At 35.4% G+C, this 26,776-nt stretch overlaps 2 protein-coding genes across 8 annotated transcripts; both read left to right on the top strand.

The window, feature by feature from the left end:
- Positions 1-1,754: 1,754 nt before the first annotated feature.
- LOC107216499 (lethal(2) giant larvae protein homolog 1) lies at positions 1,755-14,354 on the top strand. 7 transcript variants are annotated; one of them, XM_046731700.1, is made up of 17 exons: positions 1,755-1,884; positions 2,178-2,265; positions 3,992-4,089; positions 4,440-4,530; positions 5,215-5,456; positions 5,624-5,762; positions 6,307-6,494; positions 6,618-6,906; positions 6,998-7,757; positions 7,857-8,013; positions 8,104-8,249; positions 8,335-8,851; positions 8,959-9,233; positions 9,626-9,758; positions 10,196-10,395; positions 10,682-10,764; positions 11,174-14,354. In XM_046731700.1, exons 2-17 carry the CDS (start codon positions 2,182-2,184, stop codon positions 11,273-11,275), a joined length of 3,504 nt encoding a protein of 1,167 aa, XP_046587656.1. In that variant the 5' UTR covers positions 1,755-1,884; positions 2,178-2,181; the 3' UTR covers positions 11,276-14,354. The 7 variants fall into 7 exon arrangements, with proteins under 7 accessions (XP_046587656.1, XP_046587652.1, XP_046587651.1 ...); XM_046731696.1 differs by having other exon boundaries at positions 1,774-2,088; positions 10,178-10,395; XM_046731695.1 differs by having other exon boundaries at positions 1,774-2,088; positions 6,280-6,494.
- Positions 14,355-14,771: 417 nt separating this feature from the next.
- LOC107216498 (casein kinase I) lies at positions 14,772-26,145 on the top strand. Its single transcript, XM_015653696.2, has 9 exons — positions 14,772-15,243; positions 15,486-15,596; positions 16,237-16,385; positions 17,590-17,786; positions 17,977-18,179; positions 18,336-18,597; positions 19,017-19,165; positions 24,092-24,185; positions 25,816-26,145. Exons 1-9 carry the CDS (start codon positions 15,168-15,170, stop codon positions 25,949-25,951), a joined length of 1,377 nt encoding a protein of 458 aa, XP_015509182.2. The 5' UTR covers positions 14,772-15,167; the 3' UTR covers positions 25,952-26,145.
- Positions 26,146-26,776: the final 631 nt, after the last annotated feature.

Raw genomic sequence — 26,776 nt, 5'->3', positions numbered from 1 at the left:
TATATTTGACAATTTTTCAAATGGTTGGTCTATCGATTAGTAGCTTTTGCATGAGCATATGAAATTAGTTTTGTCATGAATCTGAAAGTACAATTGTACGCTACCAAAATTTAACAACGCTTATTTATTGTTATTATAAATTAATTAATTTGAAAATGTGCATATGAAAAGATATTGTAAAATGGTCTGTTAAAACAAATATATCATATTTTGATGAAGAGTAGCTGATATGTCTGTTCATTACTCAGCATCGGTACATTTTTGTTATCGTGTAAAACTCAGGTAGCGGACTTATTAGAATGCCTATTAGAGTCTACTGTAAAAAAAAACCGCTTACTTTGATAAACTTGACGAAGGCTTGACAAAAAAGGTAGTAATTACTGGTCAACTAATTTGACAATGACTAAGACGGTAAGCGTAAGAATGAAAATAAACCTGCTGACCTGTACAAAGCTTACTATTCTACCCGGGAGACAAGACCGAACTAAGATCGTTGCAGACTATTCCTCAAAACGTATCTTGACTTCCTGATGCGTGATCGTAATCGGTAATGAGAATGCCTCTCGATCTTTCATGATCATTCGAATACGGGATAAATGAGTATATTCTATTTGAAAATTCTTCTCTTCATTCCTCGGCGATCGTTTTTTCCGGTCTTCTTCCCCGATAGCAAATCAAATTGTAGCGATTAAACGTGTAGAATCGCTTAAATACAAACGGCCGAACAAATGGTGCCGAGCACGTACAGAACGAACGGAAAGCGCGGGACTCCTTTTTTTTAGAATAACAATAGAAAAATGACTGAACACCGATGCTATGAAGACATAAATTTTCTAGAATCATCTACCTAGTAAGTTAATTGAGAGTTCTTTTCGCGATCCCGGATTTGAACATGTTCGACAATAAGCCTGCATATGTTTCAAAATCAGGATTTCGGATCAAAAGATTCTGTCACAGTCAATATTGACGGCAAAGCAGCTAATGGATGGATTAACATGACGCAGTCGTAATTTTGAAAATTCGTTCGATTTGGTCAGGGCGGGGATGTTGAATGAACCCGTTTACAGGTGGCAGTAGCTACAAAATAGATATATACACATATACACATATACACATATAAAAAGGCCGGATTGAACTGTAACTTGTAACACCCGCCAATTACGTGCTCCGATCGCACAGTTTGTTGGATCACGTCTCGTTTATGAAAGAATGTTGCTTTGGGCACGTAAATTGACACATGTACATACATACATCGCATGCCGGAGAAAACGCGTTTGTCCACGAAATGTCCCGTTACCCTGACAATCTGACTAGAATGAAAGGCGTGCATCGTTTCGTGAATGTATATATTGTCATTTGTTAATTGATTTGCTATGCTCGAATGTCGACGCATTGTGCGCAATGCCATTGGTTTATAGGTATATGTTTGTACCTATACTGACTGCATACATACAATACGCGTAACACCAACAGTTTGTAGCGTTCGTGGAATATGTATGCATGTATGTAAGTACAACACATTGCAGAGAGAAATACATTGTACGTATTGTACATACAATGCGCACAAAACGAGCCGAGCACACGCTGAGTACACACGCTACAGGTTTCAAATGTTCGAGGTCATTGTTCGAGTGAATTCGGCCACAGCTCCGAACCCTGCCGATGTTGGGCGTTGAGCATAACGTTGCGGTCCCGTGACGTCACGCCGACCGAGCCGAGAAGAGCCGACCGTTTGGCGATTGGACGACCCGACACACGAAGTGACGAACACGAACGACGCGATCAAGAGTCGTGGAATGACTTACCGCCCCGCTTCGTCGAGATTTTACGTGCTTTTACGTGAATTTCTCTCGTGAAATTAGCGAAAATCTCTGATAGAAAAAGGTAAGAGGTGCCCGCGAGTGTTTTCGCTCAATTTTTTCACCCATTGTACGATATTTTTCGGTATATACGGTGCAGGCGAGTGACACACGGCGATATAGGCGTGTGTAGGACGTGGGAGCCGAACACACTGACAATAAACAGGCGTTCAGGAGTTGCACTAGCCTCGTTCGGCGTTCATTCAAGAATGTTTTAATTGAGCTAATAGTGAGATATCGTAACATTGCGATCGTTATAGCGTAAATGTGAATTGTTGTGTACGTATTCTTTTTCTTTTTTTCATTACCATCTCGCAGAAATATGTTGAAGTTTATCAGAGGGAAGGGTCAGCAACCCACAGCTGAGCGTCAGAAGTTGCAAAAGGACCTTTTCGCTTTCCGGAAGGTAAGCAGAACATAAACATTAATTAACAACTATTCATCCGATCAACAATATCGGAAGCACTCGTTTCATCATCAATTTCTATCGCGAACTAATCAACCCCGTACCAAATTCACACGTGTTTTAAACTTCGTTGGGAGTTTATTTATCAAATAATGGAACTTCATTTGTAATTTAAATACCGTCTGGCGATAATTGGCTATAGCCTTTATTATTTGTTCTTAAACCCTTATATCACCAAATGTTCATATTCAAATATACTACGGTAATGAAAAAATAATGAAATTAACTTGATATGTTAATTTTATTTTTTACTTTTATCCATGCCTAATGCGGTTATTTGTAGTTTGCAATTAGTTACAGTTTTGATTAAAAGATAAGTCGGTAGGTGTGCGTGAACCATGATGTGGCCTAGAGATAACAAACGCTGGTTTTTAATACCGTATCGGCTTTTCTTCTGCAATATTCTAAGTTGATGCAATTGATTTGTTATAATCGTAACTAGCAAGATTTAATGCAATAAACGATGGTTCATTTATACCTATCGGCAGTTGGTGGATATCTATCTTATCGTAAAACTCTGTTTAAAAACAGTGATAAGAGATGCCCTGCCCTTAAAACTAATATTTACTCGCATACATATGTATTTGTATCTAGTGTCTATGTATAGAGCGTTGCCATACATAAAGAAATAACTCCCTTTTTTTGTTTTTTTCAAACCATTGCCTATAGCTAGTTTCATTTAGTTATGCTTCTGTTGATAATGCATTCATGTGATTCTGAAAGAACAATGATCAACAGTTTTCAATTTTTCTTATAATTTTTGATGTAAGAATTGATGAAGGGGAAAGATTTTTCGAAATACATTTTGACATTGATACATGTGATACACGAGATATTGCTGAACTGATATATTAATTCGTGCTCCGATTTCTTATCTCTTGTATACACTTCGATACATGACTCACAAAATCTATTATCTATAATATATAAATTGATCACTCGTATTTTCTTGGGTAACAGAAAAGTGCTGATATTGTACGTACGATGCATTTTGGTATACACACACTGATATAACAATTAATAATCCGGCATGGAGCATGTTAAATATTGTATTTATTTATTGCCAATGAAAACGAGTCCAGGAAAGAATTTCATCTGTATGAATTTGCAGCGCAATTTGTAACATTCTGTGCAATTTGAGACTGATTGGAGTGATGTAAGAAGCAGTTTTATATTGTGGAATGTCACTTGTAAAAATAGAATCATTTATTATTCCATTTGTCTCCAATATTTAATCAGAGCCACTTAAAAGTAATTAAGCTCGTTAGATCGGGTCGTTTTTCAAATTGTGTGCGATAAGTCTGTTCATACTATTACTCTGATCTGTTCAAGCCAACTTGATTAACTATTCTGCATAGCAAATGAGTTGAGAAGAAATGTGTGTGTATTTTTTTTCTTGTCATATTGACAAACAGCATGTGAAAAACAGAGATAGCGAGAAAGAGTGAAAAAGTAAGATGAGATATATAAACAGGTCTAGCGTATTTAAGTTGTCAAAATATGAGTCATCCTCTTCTCAGATTACTCATAGGAAGCACATGTTAATCAAAATATGTTTTTTTTTTCAGTCAATTAATCTTGTTACCCTATATTGATCAGACTTTTCAGCCCAACAGGTAAAACCGGATGCTGATTTTTGTTGTCATAATATTCATTATTTTTGCAGACAATACAGCATGGATTTCCTAATAAGCCCACTGCATTCGCATGGGATTACAGTTTACGACTAATGATCATCGGCACAGCTTCTGGAGCCATCAAAGTGTATCCTTTTCTATTGATGGATGAGAGAAATTCAATTACTCGCAAACCCCATCACTGTTTGTTCTGATAGTGTGTTACAAAAAAGTTTAAATAGAAAAAACATCATGTGATGAATCAGCGGTGAATATGTTACCATTCCAAGATACCGGACGCCCTCGCATAGCTTTAGGTACCTGTGCCAGCATTGCGATCAGGTATTATAAAACCAACACTCTAATGTGTTCACTTTTCTGGGAAATATTTTATCAGCTGTGGTGAAAAATCCGTTGGTAGCATTTAACGTGGATACAATCTCTATTAGGTAGGAGTATGTATTTTCCTTAACCGATACCTGTGATATAAAATCACAGTTTTGGAAGGCCTGGTGTGGAATTTTACGGACAACACACAACGGAAAGCGGTGAAAATGCAGTCACCAAAATCATTGCTATACCAAACGAGGTGAGCACAATGGTCCTCTTTTATAGTTTTGTGATTAAATTTTTTTTTTTTCACGCTTTGGTAAACGCATCCATCAAAAATGGAAAAAACAAAAAACTGCCTGCATGACACTGCTATAAATTAAGTAACCCAAGGGAATGAAAATAAACTTTAATTTCTGTTGACGACTATACAGAGAAGTAAAAGCATAAAGCTGTGAAGTGTTATTATAAAAGTCATACACGTGCACCGAGGTAATCTGACACCTTCTTGCACTCACGATCACCACAAAATGTTACATAAGCCGTTAATGTGTAGGGGTGGTTTACATATATGCTATTCCTGTACCGTACCATCTAGACAAATCTTTCTTATTACTTGTAACTTTACTTGTAATAATTAATTGTTAGCGAGCTATGTGTTTGAACAATTGATGAATGGCAACATGCTGAAGTTACTAACGTTATTCAAACGATTCATTTTGTAGAACTATTTTTTTTGCGACTTTCGAATTGTTTGAAATACAGCAAATCGTAATAAAACAAATCACACTCATATTTTCAAATTTAAGTTTCTTTGAAGGGATTGAAAACTGGAAAACAGTGAATTTCTATCCAACGTTTTGTTATAATAATGTTACCACCTTCAACTTTGTTAATTGGTTGCTATTGCAGAAATGGAAAAATTTTTGAAATTATTTTTTAGGGACGTGTTGTATCGCTTTGCGACGACAACTCTCTACACCTGTGGGAGATCAATGAGAGTTCTTTGGTTGAAACAAAATCACTTTCCCTTGAAGGAAAGTTGAAAAAAATCTCTGCAATGTGTTTGGAATCCAACGGGGATCATCTATTACTAGGGACAGAAGGAGGAAATATTTATCTATTGAATCTAAAGTCATTTACAGTTTCTGATAATATCATTTATCAGGATGTTGTGATGCAAAAGTGAGTAGTGTATCTAGTACTAATTACTGGAAGTTATAAGGAGTTACTAAATCTTGAAGAGTTGAACAAATGACTCGTATTTGCAAAATAGATTATGATCATGATCCCGAATATTTCCGTTTTAATTACATGAATACTGGAATAAAAATTGCATAAAATTCACGCAGTGTCCCGGAGGATTACAAAATAAATCCTGGAGCAGTGGAGGCCATAGCCGAGCAACCTGGACATCCAGATAATATTTTAATTGGATACAATCGTGGGCTCATGGTTTTGTGGAACAAAGCTACACCCGGAGCCCAACAGGTGAGTTGAGAGTATGATCAAAATTAAGTAATACACCCTATTGTTAATCTATTAACTATTTGTTGCGTCAAGCTTTCTTATTTCAATTGAATAATAATTGTCCGCCACAATCAGAATTCTTATATTATCAAATACCAGTAGCTTTCTATTTTTTATTTTCAATTTCATTTGCTGCGTGTATTCTGTAGTTTCGTAAATATAATTGAATATCTTGGTGCGAAAACTCGCGTTTAACTTTAAACCATGAAGTATACTCAAGTGATAAAAAAATTTTATATGTTGTACCAGCATACTCTTAAATTTAATTTTCACAATTGTCACTACATTGAGACTTTGGAGCTAAAATATAGAACTGTAATGACCGTTCAGAGTTGGATATTATACAGTGTATGCATCGAGTAGATGGCTGAAGATTAGCTACGTAAATCGATTGTGCAAAGTTAGTTTTCGTTTAGTGCTGGCGACGCATTTTCTGACTGTTGTTTGTGTCTTTCGTGGTTTCGGTGAACGTGTGCAGCTGATGGGTTTATTTTCGCGTGCGCAGACATTCGTCTCCACCCAACAGCTGGAATCTATCTACTGGGTTTCCGAGACTCGTTTTGTATCTTCACACAATGATGGTTCGTACGCATTTTGGGGAGCTGGGAACGACACTGTGCCAGAATCCACAACCCTCTATGGACCATTTCCGTGTAAGGCTGTCTCCAAAATTCTGGCTCATCCGATAAGCGAGTAAGTGTAGCAACAAGTAAAGAATAATCCAAAATGTAACTAGATGTAAATTTTTTTTCTCAAAGTTCGGGTGCAAATAGTTAATTTTGTTTTAAGAGACAAAAAAAAAAATTGTGTTTTCAGCGACGAAGAAATTATTTTATTCTCTGGCGGAATGCCAAGAGCAAGCTACGGGGATCGGCACACTATCACGGCTATGACCAAAGAAAAACACGTCGTTTTTGATTTCACATCAAAAGTTATCGACTTTTTCACTGTCATGCCGAAGGAGGAAGAAGATGGTAAAAGTGCTCTTCAAACACCGGAGGCTTTGATTGTTTTAGCCGAAGAAGAACTTGTTGCTATAGATCTGACAAATCCGGACTGGAAAATGATGGCATTACCATATTTGGTATCTTTACATGCGAGCGCGGTATAAAAATATTCTCTCGTTATTGAAGTATTCTGTATTAATAAACAATAATTATCAGCTTTAAATTCAACAACATTTCTGTACTATCCAGGTGACATGTTCTCAACATATTCCAAACGTCCCCCAAAATTTGTGGGAGTCAATCACTGCAGCTGGTAAAGCGCAAACTGAGCATTTATATTCTGATAAATCATGGCCCATCGACGGTGGTCTTATATTGACTGCAAACCCAGCGAATAAAAACACACCAGTTAACAATGAGCTTCTGTTGACTGGACATGAAGATGGGACAGTAAGATTTTGGAATGCATCAGACGTCGCTCTTACCCCGCTATACAAATATAATTCGTCCGTTTTATTCACTGGAGAGCATCTTGATGTGCTGGAACAGCCACCAGAGGATGAGGAAGATGAATGGCCGCCATTTAGAAAAGTTGGAACATTCGATCCATACTCGGATGATCCTCGTTTAGCAGTGAAAAAAGTATTGCTCTGTCCACTCTCTTCAACGCTAGTCGTTGCTGGTACTGCGGGGCACGTTATTACTGCCGTCATATCGTCAGAACCTATCAACAAGGAAATTAAAGCCGTCACAATGAATATAGTCAATGATAGAGACGGCTTTGTTTGGAAGGGACACGATCAGCTTCCTGCCAGATCGACCAGCATATCATTTGGCGTTGGCTTTCAACCGCAAAGTTTACTACAGCTTCATCCACCCGCAGCCATTACTGCATTAGCTTTACACAGTGAATGGGGACTCCTGGCTGCTGGAACTGCGCATGGCTTAGCTGTGTTTGATTATACAAGAGCGAAAACGGTCAGCGTCAAGTGCACCTTGAACCCAAATGGTATGTCGGTAGTTTCGAGCTATACATTCTACAATATTTTAGGAATTGAAAGATTGCAGAGGTAGAAATCTGTTGTACAATTCCGAATTTTGAATACAGATTTGTCTGGAGCTGGAGATACACCAATTTCACGGCGGAAATCGTTCAAAAAATCACTCAGAGAGTCATTTAGAAGACTGAGGAAAGGAAGATCACAACGGCGCACTAATGCCAGTAGCCCAACGAGAAACACTGTGCCGGAGAAAAAAAAAGACCCGTAAGTTTTGCGGTAATTGAAGTTGCTTCTAAACGTGGAATAATGGTTAAAACGTGGAAAGACATGGTTATTCATTCTTTGTTCATCCAGGCCAAGTCAGGCATCCACTCCAGCTGGAGACCTTTCTCCCATCGAAGCTAAACCCGTTGAAAGACAAGTGGAAGCAAGGCCTACAGACGACTCCCTAGGCTCGATGGTGCGGTGCTTGTATTTTGCACGCAGCTACATAATCAGTAGTAAGTATTTTGTAATTTTATAAGATGTCGATTTTATTGTTTTTCATTGATGGTTCGGGGTAAAATTTTCTTGATAATTTTTCAGTGCAAAATACGACTCCGACTCTTTGGGCCGGTACAAATAATGGAACAGTGTACGTTTTTACACTAGCCATTCCTGCGGGCGCAAGGCGAACCGAAGAGGATATCAATTGTACACTTGGCAAAGAAATACAGCTGAAACATCGAGCACCTGTCATTGCAATAACTATTCTTGATGGCTCTAGCGTACCATTACCCGAACCTTTGGAAGCAGAAAAAGGAGTGGCTCCTGGTCCTGATATGTCGTCCCCACACAGAGTAGTGATTGCAAGCGAAGAACAATTCAAAATCTTCAATTTACCGTCCCTGAAACCGTTCTGCAAGTACAAATTAACTGCACATGAAGGATCTCGGGTTCGGAAAACGGGATTCGCCAAGTTTACGTGCTCGTTAGAACCTGCAGGCGTTCATGAGGAAACTTGTTTGCTTTGTCTCACAAATCTAGGAGACTGCCTTTTACTAAGTATCCCAGAACTCCGAAGACAGTTGAATGCAGCCGCGATCAAGAGAGAAGACATCAAGTACGTCGTATTATCGACTAAAAAATTTGATGGGAATAATGTTTTTGTTTTTCATTCTTCTTGAAGTGCATCTACGTTTTTGAGTGGAAATGAATTATTTGTTTTAGTGGTATTTCTTCACTGACATTTACGAAGGCTGGACAGGCACTGTATCTTCACTCCAGCTCGGAACTGCAGCGAATTTCGCTGTCTGCAACTCGAGTCACAAAAGCTCAGTGCGTTTTGAATCTACCCCCAAATGCCAGAGCTACTGATGAACCGACAGGCGAAGTTCGGGAAGAAGGAAGGATAGAGGGAACTGCGGAGAACGAAGGAGAATTGCAAGGTAGTCAACCTGTGCCAGCACCTCGAACCATGTCAGAAAATGGTACTTTGGTATCCAGTAAGTACGAAGTTTTAACGTGATTATATTACAGAGGCTCAAAATATTGCCCTGAAGAAGTGTTGTCTCTACTACTCAAGACGCGACATGAATAATTTATATAAACATAATATAAACTTATTGTGATAGGTTTGGTATAAATAACGTAATACTTGGCCAGTCTGAAACTGCATACTTGTGTATATTTGTGCTTTCGTGTGTGTCATCATGTTTCAACTAATTCTGTGGATCAGTTCTGAAATTGTTACATAACAATACTCATTAATTCTTCATAACGATTGATCCGATTAACACAACATCTTGTCATTGATCTGCGTTTTTTACACCCATTACATATCTACGTCTGCTCCCAATTTGTGCCCCTGTTCCGAATTGTTACGCATATATTTTAGCTGGAACAGAGTCTCCAAAAGAACCATCTCTTCGACCAGCTGCCAGCACTACTGAGGTCAATGGAGATGACGATCGCAACGATTTAAGTTCAATTGGAGACATAACAATTGACAGTGTCAAGGACCATTTGCTGTAAGTCTTTTCTTGTGAGTAATATACACCTTTTGTGTAGATGATTCAGATGCTGCATTACAGATTGAATGTACAATCTTATATACTTCCAACGTTCTAGCGTTGGACTAGACTAATGCGCTTTTTACATAGGAAAAATAAATTCCAGTTGCTTATTCTTCTCAGTTTCTTTTTCTTCACGTTTCATACTCTTAAATATGTCTGCTTCAATTACCTGTACAGTATTGTTTGATGTTTAAAAAATATCATAGTTCCGATATTAATGAAAAAAATATTTAAACGACAGTTGGTAATTTGGTGATTTTCATACCTGAAGTACAGTTAAGTTTATGTATTATTATTATTCCGTTATTACCGTGAATTCTCTTTGGTTGCAAAGCTAATCGTTATATTTTTGTTTGCTTGCCATCTCCTGGCAGTAACAGTTCCCTTTTCAGAAATGCAACATCTTCAGAAGAGCTGCATAGCAGATTAGCTGGCTTAAAAATGGAAGTTACTTCTCGCACTTCGGAAATATCGACTCAGAATCAGTCGTTAGTGGTTAAAACTACTACAGTCATTACTCAAGCTCCTAGCAATGGAACTAGTAATGGCGATATCGAAGCAAGTCCAACAAATGATTTGCAACAGCTTAACAGTGAGTTGTGAAGAATTGCTGATTTATTCACCTATTTACATAGTTACATTTTTTTTTGTCATTTTATTGGTCGTTAATAATCATTTTATGGATCTTTCCATCTACAGTTTTATTTGGATACCATTGATTTAATTTTTTTCTTTTTGTCTATTGGTAATTGTTTTTCAGGTGATAAAAATTTTGGAATATAATTTATATCATTTTTTTAACGTTGATTGATTTTGAACGCTTTTACTGTTTTTTTATGTGCCGTATTGGTTATTGTTTTCGTCCTAATGTTGCCTAGGCACCACCGTAGAGAGAGAAATTGCAAGCGGGACTGAGACTACTACAACACATGCAACGATTACACTTCCCCCAAATGTCGAGGTCAGCAATACAACAAAGTTTGGAAAAAAAGAAAGGAATCATTGAATGAAATGTTCTCTATTCTAATACGTTTGTTTTAACATGTTACGTTATGTTTTTCTGCTTTATCCTTTTATTCTTCTTTTAACAATACTAACACCCAAAATGCTGAATAATAGAGAGAATTCATATTATGGACGACAAATTCTTTAGTTGGCTAATAACTGTCAACACTCATCAGATATTACCCAATTACTTGACCGACTCCCAAGATCTTTAAAAATTATTGTTACTACATTTTGAAAAACATCTAATTGGTGTCGGTGTATAACTGAAGGCAAATTACTAATTATCGTAGCTGATTTTGGAAAAATTTTATTTATATATCTCAAATACCACTTTTTACAGAGTACGTTGTTTTCCCTTACAGATTAGCGCAGCAGACTTGGCTAATCTTGAAGTAACCACGACAACAGTAACAACTGAAAATTCCAAGGCACCACTCGCAAGACCCGAAGAAGTAGGATCTTAGAGCTCATGACTGTTGTCCTATAGTTGATGAAAGATTGGAACATACAGACAAGCGATTAATAGTTTGATATGCTAATCGATGAATCATAATCTTGTACACAGCAGCTAGCTTAAATTCATACATATACATATTATACAATTATCGGAGATTTTTTAACCTTTAGAGAGTCGGCCTGGCTCCTTTCGGAGCCAGCAGGTACCTCGGAAACTACCGAACGTGTTGACTATTTATGCATATAAAGCTTACCTCAAAAAAACATCTGAAGTGAAGGGAAAAATGTTGGCCCTCTAAAGGCTAAAAATCTAGGCTATATTCAACATTGACGTTATTTTAAAAAATTTTTTTTTATAAGGTAAAGTATGTTTCGAAAGAGTTCTCTGTACAACAGTACTGTACAGCTTTGGGGGCTGAGGTCTACAGATATGTTAGTAGGTATACATTATCCTACCATTATCATTTTCACTTTCGTTACAATAATATTCCCAAAATGTGCAACAACGGATAGTACTTCTTAATTTGAGTTTGTATAAAACGTAATTCTAATCTTATGTTCATTGGGCATATATACTTTTTTGAAATTTGCCTATTTGAAAATATAAGAAAGATACAAACCTAGACATTTTTCACCAGTTGTCTTCTCTCTATTATGCTGTTGTTGTACTTAATACTAGAATACAACTGCTATCCCGTTATTTCAACTGATTTGTAACGTATGATTGGTTAACTGGGAAAAGAAATTTATTGCAATCAGTCGGTCTATTTCAAACGTTATCTCAACAATCACGATCAAACAAAAACATGGCGGATTGTATTATTTTTTTTTTTTTAAATCTAAAATGAAGCGTTGTGGTACAGGCATTTTATAATTCACAATTCAGTGTCCAAGAATTTTGATTGTGCATTGGGTTCGGCACAAAATAAACTTATCGCACCGGTTGGCCTAAGCAAGAATTGAACTATCGAAAATCTTAGTAATTCATCACCTCCATTTGATTTATTCAATTATCACAACACCTAGTAATAAAATAGATTTAATAACGTGATCATTTCAAGTCGCAGTGATTAGTGACTAGAAGCAAAGCAAAATTTTCTTATGAGAATTTAATAACTTTGTGTTTCTTCATAATTGAATAATAAATATAGTGCGAAATGAACTGAATAATAGAACGCAAAAATGTAAAAACACAGTGTTTTAATTGTATTTGAATTTTCAAAACACTGAACCATCGAATGAATATACATCACAGATTGTGAGAATGGCAGCCATATCGTAGAATTAATAAGATTAATGATAATAGTAATTTTAATAAGAATGATTACATTTTTTCTGGAGTGACAATGCGACTTAAACCGTCTGCAGTATTCTAAATGTTTCAATTATATTTTAAGCTTTGATGTTTTAAAGTAAAAAAATTACTTGTGGAATTGATAATATAAATAAAAGGTAGCGACTTAATAGTAAAATATAGGTGCATATATATGTGTGTATATATATACATATATATACATATGTGCATATATATATATATACAAACACATTCACATACATACATAAATATATTTTTTTTTTCCAATATGAACATGAGGGATATTGACTTTTAAAACGAGCAGCAACATACACATTAAAAATATATTTTTTATCGATGTTGTTTAATCTTTAAGTTTTCACCCTAGTTCATGAAAGTAAATTTTTTTGATTGGCATATGAATACTTTTTCTTTTTTTTGTAGCCCTAGGTATATAGACACATTATATATAGTAAAGATTATATGTTTACATGCCAATACTACTTTCAGTTTGTCAATGTTGAAATTAACCATCTTCTGAATTTGTGTTCATACTATGTAGAAAACTAGAGTTTTGACTTTATTGTTATCCAGTTAAGTGAGCAAGAAATTGTTGTTATTATAATTTTTAATAAGAATCCAATTTATCGTTATACTAATGTTTTGGTATAATTATATTCTATATTTGGTGGAGGACACAGCATATTAACTTTTAACTTTTTATTTCGAATGTTATATCTAATGGATGCTCACTGAATCATACCTAAAACTAATTCTCCGTTTTTTATTCATTCAACTGTTATTCTCAATTTTTACGGCACACAAGATATTCTGGGCAAATGAAATTTCATCAATTATCGATTTCAATAGGCCGTGTCCGGTATCGCTTATACTTTGAATAACATAATTCTCTAGTAGACCAAGATCGTACATTTGAGATAAAAGTATAGCGCTCATTCTACAAGAGGCAAAATTAAAAGTAATTATTTATATAAAAAAAAAAATGAATATCCCCCCTGCTTTATAAGAATACAGATAAGTATGTTGCCAATTATTTGTGCGTCTGATTGACAAACTTTCTACCCCTCTGTTTTTAAGTTTGATGGAAAGTAATTCTGTTTATAAGTACCATTTTTTGATAATACGAAGAATTTACGTGGGGCCTTTGTAGATAGATTTTAATTATGTATCTAATTATCTTTAACTGTATACTTAATAATTAAGCAACTGATTCATAATTACTGTTATCGTACATACTGCAATTAGTGGTAAAAGAGAAGGAATAATTCTGTATTACTAATTTTAATAGGAATTTCATAACTATTCAAAAAGTGTTACTTGACAGTTTATTCGCAATTTAAAATATATAGCATATAGCAGTTTCGCTTAATTATGTAAGCCAGTGATTGTTAATCGTAGTTAGGAATATACATTTAAATTTTCTAACTAAACCCGAGTTTCGGAAATTAACTTTCAAATCGCATTTTTGACTACAATTCATCATTCGATGTCACAAAATTCAGTCAGTTCTACTCAGGCTGATTCAAAGCTTGCGTGAGCAAAGAAATTAACATGACACTGCCTAAAGGCTAAGTTCTCATTCACGTTTCAGTATGAGGATCAAAAAACAATAACTGTACAATTTTCCATTATAACTACTCCCAAATTAGTTCACTGCAGTGAAAATTAACAAATTTTTCATTGAATTTTTCTACAGCTTAGGTATCTCTTACTGTCTACAACATCACTTATATTTCTATAACAATAAATGCCTTTTCAAAAAAATTCCAGTGTATATCAATTTAATATACATCTTCATGGATCCTAAAAGAGAGAGTTGGGGCGAATTTAAAAAAAAAACCTTTATGAGTAGCGAATTTAAGGATTTCAATCGAAGTAATTGTGGTGATGCAAAATTGAATCGCATTGGATGGTTATGTTTTGCTCGCTAATTTACATTAATGTTGTACGACAACTATGTGTTAGGGTGAGTGGAAATTTTGTCAGCGTTCTGGTAAAGTTAACAAAAAAAGAAAGTAAGATAGTGAAAATGTATGGGGAAATTAATGTAACGAAGTGCGCATATTTTGATTTGCATTTTGCGGCATATGCAGCTGCACCGCATCACGCATACTAGATGCGAACCTATGCGGCAATTCACCGTACTAGGCGAGGGAAGTGGAAGAGAGCGAGAGCCCGATCCATGTAGCTGTTGCGTATCTTGGTGTTGACGGTTGAGTCGTGTCTGTGGCAGGTCCGTGTGTCACCGTTAGCGGATGCGTTGAGACAGGCCATGAAAAATCCATTTAATCCGCGCTTCACGTCAAGAATTACGATTTTCTGACGCGCGTATCGTATTCCTGAGATCCCGATACTTTATTTGCGTGCTCAATTGATGTGCAATAGTGACGACTGATGCCCGCAAGGCGGGGCGAGAATTCCTCTTTGTGTCGAAGAAGTAGTCCCCCGTCCAGGCAGGCTAACAGCGAAAAGATGCCCCGTCCACAAATATCAAACATGGAGGCTCCGACAATGTAACGAAAATTCCTTTAAACCGCGTTGTGTTTCGTGAGTTTTGAGTAGTCGTTACCTCGGTCAAAACAAAAATGGAGCTACGCGTAGGGAACAAGTATAGGCTCGGGCGGAAAATCGGGAGCGGTTCCTTCGGTGATATTTATCTAGGTAACTATGAACAAAACAATTTCACAATTGTACCACGGATCGTCGTACCGATATTCTATGCACAAACAAAATATATTCATTCCCAGCCAAACTGGGCATCAATGTTAAGCTTAGGGTATCTTCAACTTGAGAGTTGAACTTTGCATCTTTTACCGCTCATTTTTACACAGAGTTTAATTATTCGCCAAAGTGGCATACGTTTATTCGCTTTGATTTTCACCAAATCGTCCTTCTTTTAACAGGGACGAACATTTCCACGGGTGAGGAAGTCGCCATAAAGCTAGAATGCATAAAAACAAGGCATCCCCAGCTCCATATAGAGTCGAAATTTTACAAAATGATGCAAGGTGGTGGTGAGTATGGATTTATCAACCCAATTGTTCATTCTTCGACAGGTTAACAAGCATTTTTTCTTGAGCAAAAAAATCCTTAGACTGTCAAAGTGCTTTGTTTGTTTGCTTCACCACAGCTGGTCCTCCAGGCGCTGCCCCTTCTCCTCGATACAATGCCACAAATATATTTCCTGCATTTTCATGCACATTTTATTTATAGAATCTAACCAAAGGAATCCATTTTTCATTCAAAACAATTATTTGTATCTTCTATTCGATTTGGTTTAGAATTCATTTCAAATCGTCATTGTATCGCTTTCATCATCAATCTTCAACGAAAGAGGGTAGCGAGAAGAAAAATGAAACAAATTACCATCCACAATTCTAGAATTTATATTTAGCTTAACTAACACCAAACTCGAATGTGAAATACCTTACCTAATTACCTCATAACTTTCACTGGAAATTGGTTACCTAAGGTTTATGAATTGTTTTTTACTCTGATTATTTTTACAGTTATTGTTTTATTAAACTAGAGTTTTAACTTGATCTGACTTTTCAACCGTGTTGCATTTTTATTTCCACACTGGTTTCTTCTGTCATTTCGTATTGTCAAAATTTTTTCAGTACTGCGCGATGTACAAGTATTTTTTACTTTCAGTTGGAATCCCCACAATAAAATGGTGCGGTTCGGAAGGTGACTATAATGTTATGGTGATGGAACTACTCGGCCCATCACTTGAAGATCTTTTCAATTTTTGCTCTCGAAAATTTTCGTTAAAAACTGTTCTACTACTCGCTGATCAATTGGTGAGTCTAAAAAAATAATTATCCTTTTCTAACGACATTGAAAATTTAGCTTAGTCTATCGAACGAGAAACGTTCCTCGTCCTGTTGAAATAGCAAAAACAAATTCAGAAGCAATTTTCGTTACTATTCTAAACCAATTTTCTCAATGTTCGCCTTTAATACGATATCATGTCTACCATGCAACTCGCTATCTCGGAACACCTGAATTGAAACATGCTTTCACTGACATTAGACTTCACTTAGTGATACGCTCTACTTACCTGGCGCTCTAACTGGGTCATTGTGAGACTGGCTAATGTTACAAATAATTGTAAACTCTATGCTTTTGTCATCCTGTATCAAAAGTTTGACTTTTTCAAGCATGTTGTACAATGAGTCCTAAGTTGGCTGAGGAGTTCGTTGAGTCTTTCATCAAACAGCCAACTGTGTCGCTTGTACAATGTTACTATCTCTGGATATCCATTGCTTTTTCATCGGCAATTCAGCGGGCTTTGCAACGACTGTTCAAAGTCCAAGTGTAAATGATGTGTAGAAATTAACTGTGTTTATAAATCATGCATTCATATCTTTTTTAATGCAAAGGCTGTTGAACTTTAAACATAAACTCTGAAACTACATTTTCACTTATTCCATGATGAGCCTAGGGGAATATTTCAGAATATCAAATTTGCGAAAGGTCCATTGTGTCAGAAATAAAGTTTGATCTAATATCTTCATTGATCAAGTGCAATGGTAAATGATTGAAAGCATTTTGCATGCAATATGATTTACATAAGATGATTTTTAAGGCTGGGTCAGAATACTAAGCAGGAAATCATGGTTCACTGAGTTTTATGATACCGAACAGTACTTCAAATAATTAACTAAGGCAGCGACCCTAAAAGCATGTGTTATAGACCATGTCTGCATATACATTTAATATTATTACTCAACAAGCGTTTTGAGTTAGTATAAATATGTACAAATATAATTATCTTTTCTTACTGTGAGTCTCAGTTGTCATTGTAAATCCCTTGCAGACAATTAATTATTCACTTGACCTTTTTATCTTATATGATGATTCGATCCTTTGATGATCTCCGGAATGTGTTGCAGAGACCAAAGATTTTCTTACCTTTTTAGGGCAATATATAGTATATTTTAATTGCGCAATCCAATGGTTGTATCCTTTCAGTGATCCACACTGTTTTCTTTTTGAATATAGATAAGCAGAACGGATTACATTCATAGTCGAAATTTCATCCACCGGGATATCAAACCTGACAATTTTCTCATGGGCTTGGGAAAGAAAGGAAATCTTGTATATATCATAGATTTCGGTCTGGCCAAAAAGTATCGAGATGGTCGGACGCACATGCACATACCTTATCGAGAAAATAAAAACCTCACAGGAACTGCCAGGTTAGTATTTCTAAATTTCTTTATTACTAGCCATCATAACGCGATACTTGAATTTTTTAATATTTACGACTTTCACTCTGGACACCGTTAACTTAACCTGTAGCTACCAAAAATATAGTCAGTGTTAAAACTGCAGGTTGAATTACCAACTTCACTGTAAACAGCAACACAATGTGTTTTTATATTTCAGATACGCAAGTATAAATACACATTTGGGAATTGAACAATCACGGAGAGATGATCTTGAATCGTTAGGTTATGTCCTGATGTATTTTAATCGGGGAAGTCTCCCTTGGCAGGGGCTTAAGGCAGCTACGAAGCGACAAAAATATGAACGTATCTCAGAAAAAAAAATGTCTACTCCTATAGAAGAGCTTTGCAAGGGTTATCCTGGTACGTGTTTAAGGAAAAGAATCCTATCACTTAAATCTATTTCATTTACTTTTGTTTATTTTGCTACAAACTCAATGTCGTTATATCAGCAACATCATAACAAACTAGGTTTACAGATCTGTTCATCAATACTAATACCGATTGACTTATCCCCAGCCGAATTCTCAACGTATTTGAGGTACTGTAGGCAACTTCGTTTTGAAGAGCGACCGGATTACTCATACCTGCGTCAGTTATTTCGCACATTGTTTCATAGTCAGGGATTTACTTACGACTATGTTTTTGACTGGAACATGTTGAAGTTTGGTAACGCCAGGCAACCTGCACAGCCCTCGGCCCAACAGCCACCTAGCCACTCACAGCCCACTAATGTGGCACCTCCTAGTGGGACCAACAATGATCAGGAACATCGCTCAAGGTTCGTATATAAATTTGCTCTACAAAATATTTACGGGGCAACGAAGGTCGTCCATTTCTTAAATTGGAAGTTTTTTTTTTTTTTTTTTCTTTTTTTTATGTAATATTGTTCAGAAGTAGTTACTCGGTTTTTCTCTTCTCTGTTTGTATATACATCTGCTATAGAAAATCTTATGTAACCGATTTTCAATCAATTTTCTGTAATCCAGCAGCTTGTAAGTATATACACAGATTAATCTGTTTCGTAATGTAATTCTCAGTAAATGGCCATTCTGTATTGTCAGATTTTAGTAGTGATGGAGATTGTGAAATACCGTAACTTTGACGTGTAGATTGGCTATTTGCATAATTCACTTATGTTTGCTTACCAATATCATAATTTTTAAAACACTGTTGAAAAATTTTTGCTCTTCTCTTAAGTTCCAGGCCTTATACACGACAATGTCTGGCAAATGCATTGGGTCTCGGTCCTGCGGGTCCAACAGTTGGCACTTCTAGTCGTCGCCAGAAACATGAGACGATGGACGCACGCGGTGATCAGGACAATCAGGACAAGAGCGACCTCCAAGGTAAAATACAATTCTACCAACAATTCTACGCGAATCAACAAAGTGGCGAGAGAAAAATTTCTAAAGACTTACACACGGATCGTTCTAGTAACTTAGATTTATCAAATGCAGCTTCTAGTAAACATCCTAGGAAGGATTCTTATCAATTTAGTACTTTCAAGTCATCTCCGGACACTAATTTACGCAAAGGAATTGACGAGTTACATGTCACGTCTTTAGATCTAGTGAACTTGAGCTCCGGACATCATGAAATGAGTCGTAACAGGTCTGAAGTTGAGACTGGGGCATCAGGCTTTTATCACCCAACAGCTTCTGTCCAAGACAGGAGCCCCAATGTTAAGTCTAGGCATTTAGATAAACAGAGTTATTTTTTTCATGGGCATAAAACTGAGAAAGTTGTAGCAGAGATACGGCGTGAGAATATTCTGCATGGCAAAGTAGGTTTATTTCATGACCAAGTTCAATTGCATAAACGTTTAGAGAATAGACGAAACAAAGTGTGGAATCCGTGTTTTGCAACGAACGTGGAATTGAACATGGAGGGAATCTTTTCACAGGCAAAAGTTTCTGATTCTGCTCAGGAAACTTTGGGATATGTGAACCTTGATCACAATGTTATAGATAACGTTGATGAGAACCTTGATACCCTCGGGAATGTTGTATTCGCTATAAAAGAACCAGTGGTCAGGGAAAAAAGTTCAAAGCTTGTGCCAGATAGTGGTTGTGTTGGAATAGAAAGTAATTTTTCTCGTCCACCTAAGGATAAAAGTTGTAAGAGCTTAGAGTCTTTGGAAAAAAGTCCAGATCACTTTGGAGCAGATGCAAAAAGTCTTGATTTCGTATCAGCGATGCCGACAAAAACATTTTTCCATAAGAAACAACATAGCCTAGATTCGTGCACACAAAAGTCAAAACAATCGAATGATTCTCTTACCAAAATGCATAAGCGTCCTGGTTTTTTTCAACGAGTTGGTCGAAGCTTGCATTTTTTACCCAAAGGAAAGGAGAAAGATCATGTGTTTCTGAGAGAAGATAAAAAAAACGAATTCCTGCGATCTGAGCAAGAGAAGTGTGAATATTTTCTACAGAGACACGAACAGGGTTTGAATTTTTTTGATCGAACTTTAGACTTGTCCGGTAAACGTGAGGGAAAAGCGAAAGACGATTCGGATTTTTTCCACGATCGTGACAAAGATGTCGATGATTTCGGAATAGCTGAAAAGGAATCAAAATATCGATTTTTTCCAAGCATTCGTAAAGATGTTGAATCAACTCGTCGAGGTATCATAACTTCTGTTGATGAACTGCTAAACCAAAAACTAGTGTTGAATAGTCAAGTAAGCCAAATTTGCAATGATTTATTTCGCCACGAGGACGTGAATAATGAAGATTTAGGCAATGTTTTTAATACCGATAACAAGGAAACTGGAGTGGTAAACACCACTTCTGAAATTCAATTCATAGATCGGGGTGCAAGCATCGTCACTCATGAGACTACAAGTGGTAACAAGGATAGCTTAGAAATTGGTTATTCTATAAGCCAGCATGGCAGATTTTACTTGCAGAATTTACAAAATACTAATGCCGAGGGTTTGAAGTTAAATGAAATCACCGACGCGGAAAAAAGACAACATTACGTGGATTGGCTTGCTCGAAAAGATTTAGATGCATTGAGCCAAGGAACAAATTCGAGTGATTCGTTGGGTAATAATAAACCGCAGCGTAACATGGACATTTTGAAAGGGATTCTCATGGATTTGTTTGTCTGCATTTGTATTTAATTTACTGGAGTTTTTCCCACCATATTAAGTATATATCCTGTTGTTTTAGGATTGTTAGGAATGTTCGAAGTTTCAAATCCATTTATGAATTTGAATATATCATGCGACACAGGCCACACGAACTTACAGATTTCTTGCGATTTTCTGAATTAATGAAGTTGCTGTTTGAAAAAATTTTTTTATTACATATCACAGCTTCTTTGTTTGTAGCAGACATCGTGTTGTTTGCGTTTTGAACTGATGAAGAAATGGTTGTATTCTTCCTATTCAATTTTTGTTTAAAGTTGCCTTTGACGTGAGATTTGTTTATTATTATGTAGTTCGAAATAGTAGAGGGGTCTAACAATTAATAAAAGAATTGCGTTATGTTCAATCAATTGGTTTAAGGATATATAAGTGACTATTTTATTGAGTTTTAGACAGCTGTCTTTATGTACACCACGTAATAGATATTATTATATAAAGACTGTTTTGTGATGTCCCTGTTAGGTTTTAGTTGTAAGTTTTTGTAGTGACGTTTTATCATTTCATCCCGTTGAGTTCTAAGAAAATGATTATTATACTGCTGTGTTCTTATCTTCTATCGAACTAATGCAGTACACAATTACGAGAAATTATCTCTATATATGGAACACGAAATGTATAGATGTAATATTTTATATGAATAACAATTTGCTACTCTGCACGACAAACATCATTTTGCACTGTGATCGGACAATTTTGCTGTTCAGGATCCTGTCGAAAATTGGTAAACGTATTCCAAAAGATGAGGACTCAAGACACGTAGGATTCATCAACATTAGTTAAAACTAAATCTTAAAAACAAAAGACTAAAAATTTTCACACCAATCATTATTCGTTTGCATTTTTTTTTTTTTTATTATTTTTAGACTGACCGAAAACATAGACTGACGTGCACAGAGGATAGCTGAAATAAGAATACAAGTTGACAACAAAAAATGTAATTATTGTATTTGAGCAAAACTTTTGAATGACTCACAAAGGTGTGTAACTGATTAGCTAATTATATGTAATATTAAGGGAAGTATCGAAACTTACTCTTCATTCTCAGCTGCATTTTGACAATTATTATTGCAAAATAATAATCGAAATAGTTTTTCTCTCTTCAGTTTCATCAAGTTTAATATTGTTATTTTTACTCACGTTTTTTTCTAAATTGTATAAAGTCTCTTAGCACACACGGGATGATACGAAACCGAAATATTATTCCCTATGATTATACACATGACTGATTTTTGTAAAATCCCTTAACATTTGTGCAATTGTTGAGACATTTTTGTGTGATATCGTTTTACAACTAATAATAGCTCTGGAGATAATAACTTTGAATGTAATCATAACTTGCATCTCTAAACACTGGCAGTGGAAAATAAGGATAGTTCACGAATTTTTAATTGAATTTAATTGACGAAAATAACTTTTCCTTGTTGCCTTTTATCAACAGCAACTCTGTTATAAGAAATCTTTAATATACGCTAAACACAAAACAAGTGTTCATTTTTATAAAATAATTTTACTCTTTTGAGTTTATTATAATTTTTATCATTATTATTACTATTATTGTTATTATTACTTATTAATATTACTACTATTAATTATTATTAATTATTATCGATTGACTTATGTAATTATCACATTAGTTTCTTTGTTTTATAGTATAGAAAGGCATTTGTTAATTCTTCTGTCGATTGGTACCAGATTAGTTTGAGCAGATATGAATGCAACAATCAGTCATCCTAGGACCATGCTTGGATTCAAACATCATAACACCACTCATCTTCAATTAGTTGTTTCTTTTCTCTTAGATTAATATATTATTTCTGCAATGATCAAAAGCTAAGGCTATTCAGGAAAACAAATTTGTGGATAGCAGGAGGAGTTTTCAAGGGTGGGAAAAAGTAAAATTATTCGAACTATGCTATTTAGAGCATAGAAATTTACACAACTTGCTTGAGTAGTGTAATTGAAAGCTTTGTTTTGCAATATTTTTATTAACGCCCGGAACATGTATCAAAGATATGTACGGTACAAAAGGTATATTTTCTTTCAGCTCGAATGATTTTTATGAGAATTAACGCGTTATTTGGGTTGTCTCATGGTTGGGTGCCAGGACAGCGCTTTTTTGTGTTTCGTCGATAAATAGCATATTTTTTTTCTCAGAAACTTTCAAAAGTTTCTTGGCCTTAAATTCTCACTGCTATCCAGGTCTGCTGTTCCTACTGTATATCCTTAGATATTACATTTTAATTTAACCATTTTCATCACCCACTGTAATCTGCTTACTTTTTATGATGCAAAAGTAGAAATAAATGTTTTTCCATTCAAGGACTGGTTTTTTTATTTATTTCTTACCATCAAATTTCGGATCCTAATTAGCATATTTTCAAAATTTTTCTCACTTGGCTTGAATGGAAAAACTCCGAGGCCTGAATTCTGAAATCAATTTATTAATTTTTCGCATTTAGTTCTAATTTTCGTTCATCACTTTATTCACAAGGCTATGAAATAAAAAATTACTCATACATTTTTTTTCCGGCAAACTATTCGCACAATTCTTGTAATTCACAATTTTTGACAATCAATAGTCAAGAATATTTTGACTTTCTAAATTCCATCATCCACCTTGTGACGTTTTCGTATTTTACACATTTTTAACATTGGTCTCACGAATCTTGTTTTTACTGAGGCTTTTGATTTTTCCATTTCAATTACCAAGCGTGAAATGTTCTTCAGAGAGTTTCTTAGTTTTTTCATTTATGTAATCAATCACTTGAGGGATCAGCAACGTACATTATTTTAAGGTAAACTCAGTTAAGACTTTGAATTTGCGTTCGTTCTTTGCATCTTTGTCCCAGTATAACTCACTAGAGAAATTATTAAAAACGAAGCATTTACTATACTTTTAAATATTTCATCAAATTTCGCACGATTCTGACATTAAATTCCAAGATCAAAATATATTCATGTGTGTGGTTTAATTTTTGATTAATTAAAAGCAAGACAAAAGAAAAAATACATTCCTGTGAAATAATGGAAAGAAGGCTGAGAATTTGCATACTCCGACTTACTAAGCAACACAATGCATGCTGAGATGTAAGGATTATTTAGTTGTGGTGTCTTTCAGCAGCTGGGGCTGGTGGCCAAGAGCGAAGGGTCAGTATGCGGCTTCATCGAAGTAACGCTGCTGCAGCTGCCGGAGAAATGCAGCCCAAGTCCAAGTGAGTTGCTTAACATTTTTTTAAAACGTTATCTATTATCTAATTACAGGGATAACTGAGATTGGAATAACAATATGGTGGTCAAATAGATGATAACTAATTTAATTCTAGTCTAACAGCACTATTTTGAAATGAAAAAAAGACAAACGGAATATTCATCGAAAAGATTCTTCCTACCTCCGCAGTAAAATTAATGCATGTTACGTCATTTTGACTGCCATCTCAAGTAAAGTACACCTTTAAAGAATTTCTTTTCGGATATTCTTCTAATATAGATCGTAGGTAATTGGATAACATGGTGATTTGATGCCGTGGCATGGTTCCCACTTGTGGTTTGGGTAGTCGAGAAATGTTAATAGTATCTTACCCAATAAAGAAACCCCTTGTATTTAGATTGTGGAAGGTTGGGACCCCCATTTAGTAACGGGAGTTGGTTTTGGTTTTGAAACGGTCTATGGTCTGTGTACTATACAAACGCATGTTTCTCATTGGCTAAATCTGTTCAGGCCTTTGAAATTTTCAATGTTTTCATATAAGTCTTTCCGATATACAAGGTGGTTCATTACAATAATTGATGATTATCACTACCAGATGTATTATAGTAGCATTCTTATTCATTCAAATCTTTCAAAACTATTTAGCAATACAATATTTTCTCTGCTAAACTGTCAGTTGTAGTTTTCTAAATACCAATTTGAAATTAAAATAAATCTATCAAGCATTGGTCTATGTTCACTCTATGATCAAATTTGCAACCAAAAGTTTGTGGGAATTTGGAAATTTCACTTTTCATTGTATCTGTCACTATTGCTAGTGCTATTAAATTGAGAGCAATAACTTGACTGAGAGTAAGTGTAACTTTGCTTTCAGTGTGAATTTGTACAATTTTGTGGTATGCCAAATTCAAGTAACTAATTTTACTCGGATATATTTATCTGTATCTTTTGGTCACTGCTATATTTTATTACTCCAGTTTGACACTAATTGGTGGAAACATTGAGTAGTGAAACTCATAATGTAAACTGTACAATTAATCACCTTGTACGTATTAAAGAATATAATTACCTAGCAATAACCATGTACAATTACTTTTTGGCATCAAAATTCTAAAATTCGTTTTCATTTTTCTCCGTTGATTTCCAGGTAACCGAAACTAAGTCTCGCAATAAGTGATCGAACAGGATATGCAATGAAATGAAATAATAAGTGAAATGTTTAATGTGATTGGAAGCGGGAACCATGTTCCCGTAACAGTAGGACATACTGTGATTCAGTTACTGGTATAAACGCCTATGCTACCAATATATGTATCATCAATTGCTATCTTGGTTTGATTGCCTGAGTGACTTAATGAATTAAAAAAATTCACAGTTTGCTCCGTGATTTACATGCGGAAAAGATTTGACATATATAATGACTCACAATATGTACGTATGTTGCTAAATGTTGGTAGCGTATCGGCTATAAAAATAAACGATAATGATAATATTGATAATAATAATAATAAGAATAATAACGATAACATTGATAAAGGTAATGAAAAGGGGTTTTAGGAAATGATGGGATAAGTGAACAAAGTCAGGTCGAACGGTGACGCGCTAATGTCGCTGTTTGTGTGTCTTTTGTTTTGGAAGCGCCAATGCGACGGCAATAGCACTGCCCATTCTGGTGGCCAGGCGGGCAAGCGTTCAGCACAACAAGTGAGCGCCAACCATTCTTCCAATCAGCACTCATCTTTGCCTGGCAGTCGTCAGAGTCGGAAGTAAACTTTTGAATAAAGAATTCTGCTGCACTAGGCCAGCAATATCCCTGCCTTTTTTATACCACACACATCACACACATACACACATCCCCAAATTCAGAAGAGAGAGTGTGAGAGAGAAAGAGAGTGAGCGAGAGACCGAGAGAAAGAGAGAGAGAGATTGAATTAAAGTTTTGTCGATTGAAAAGGAAAAAACAAAAAGCAAGACAAAAGCATAATGAATGGAAAAAAAAAAAATTGTAAAAGAATAGATTAAAATATTTCGAAATATAGTGTGTATTATAATATTAATTCATGATTAATACAAAATAAATTTGAGAAAGTCCAATCTCAGATACGAACGAATTAAGTGATGTTCAGAAAGTGTAGCCGTTGTTAACGTGTGATTTTGATTAAATGAACAATTGAATATGTGAAAAATTTCATCGTAGAGAGAGGTACCAGGCTCCTCCTTCTCTAAGTTGCTTTATCATGGCTGGTATTAAGCGAATGGCCTGCGTTTTCTTGTATAAATTATAGTAATAAAATGGTTGTATTACAACAGAATATGAGAAAAAGGAAAAAAGAAAAATAAACAATAAGCAGGATACTAAAACGGTGATAAGAAAGTTTTATATAAATGTATCTGTACACTAACGTATTTTTTCTATTGATTTTTTACTGTAGAATATTTTTGTTTTACATAGCACGGTACTGCACAAGGGTGTTGACAGACTGAGATAATTTGAAATAGTTGAAGAATTGTCGACCAAGAAAAGTCGAGCGAACGCTGTAACATGATTTCTGATTTTTTTCGAGCTAAGACTACCCGAATATTTTAAAATTTGCT

This window comes from Neodiprion lecontei, chromosome 2 (assembly GCF_021901455.1).
Source record: "Neodiprion lecontei isolate iyNeoLeco1 chromosome 2, iyNeoLeco1.1, whole genome shotgun sequence".
Taxonomy (NCBI): Eukaryota; Metazoa; Arthropoda; class Insecta; order Hymenoptera; family Diprionidae; genus Neodiprion; species Neodiprion lecontei.
This window is presented reverse-complemented; position numbering and strand designations above follow the sequence as displayed.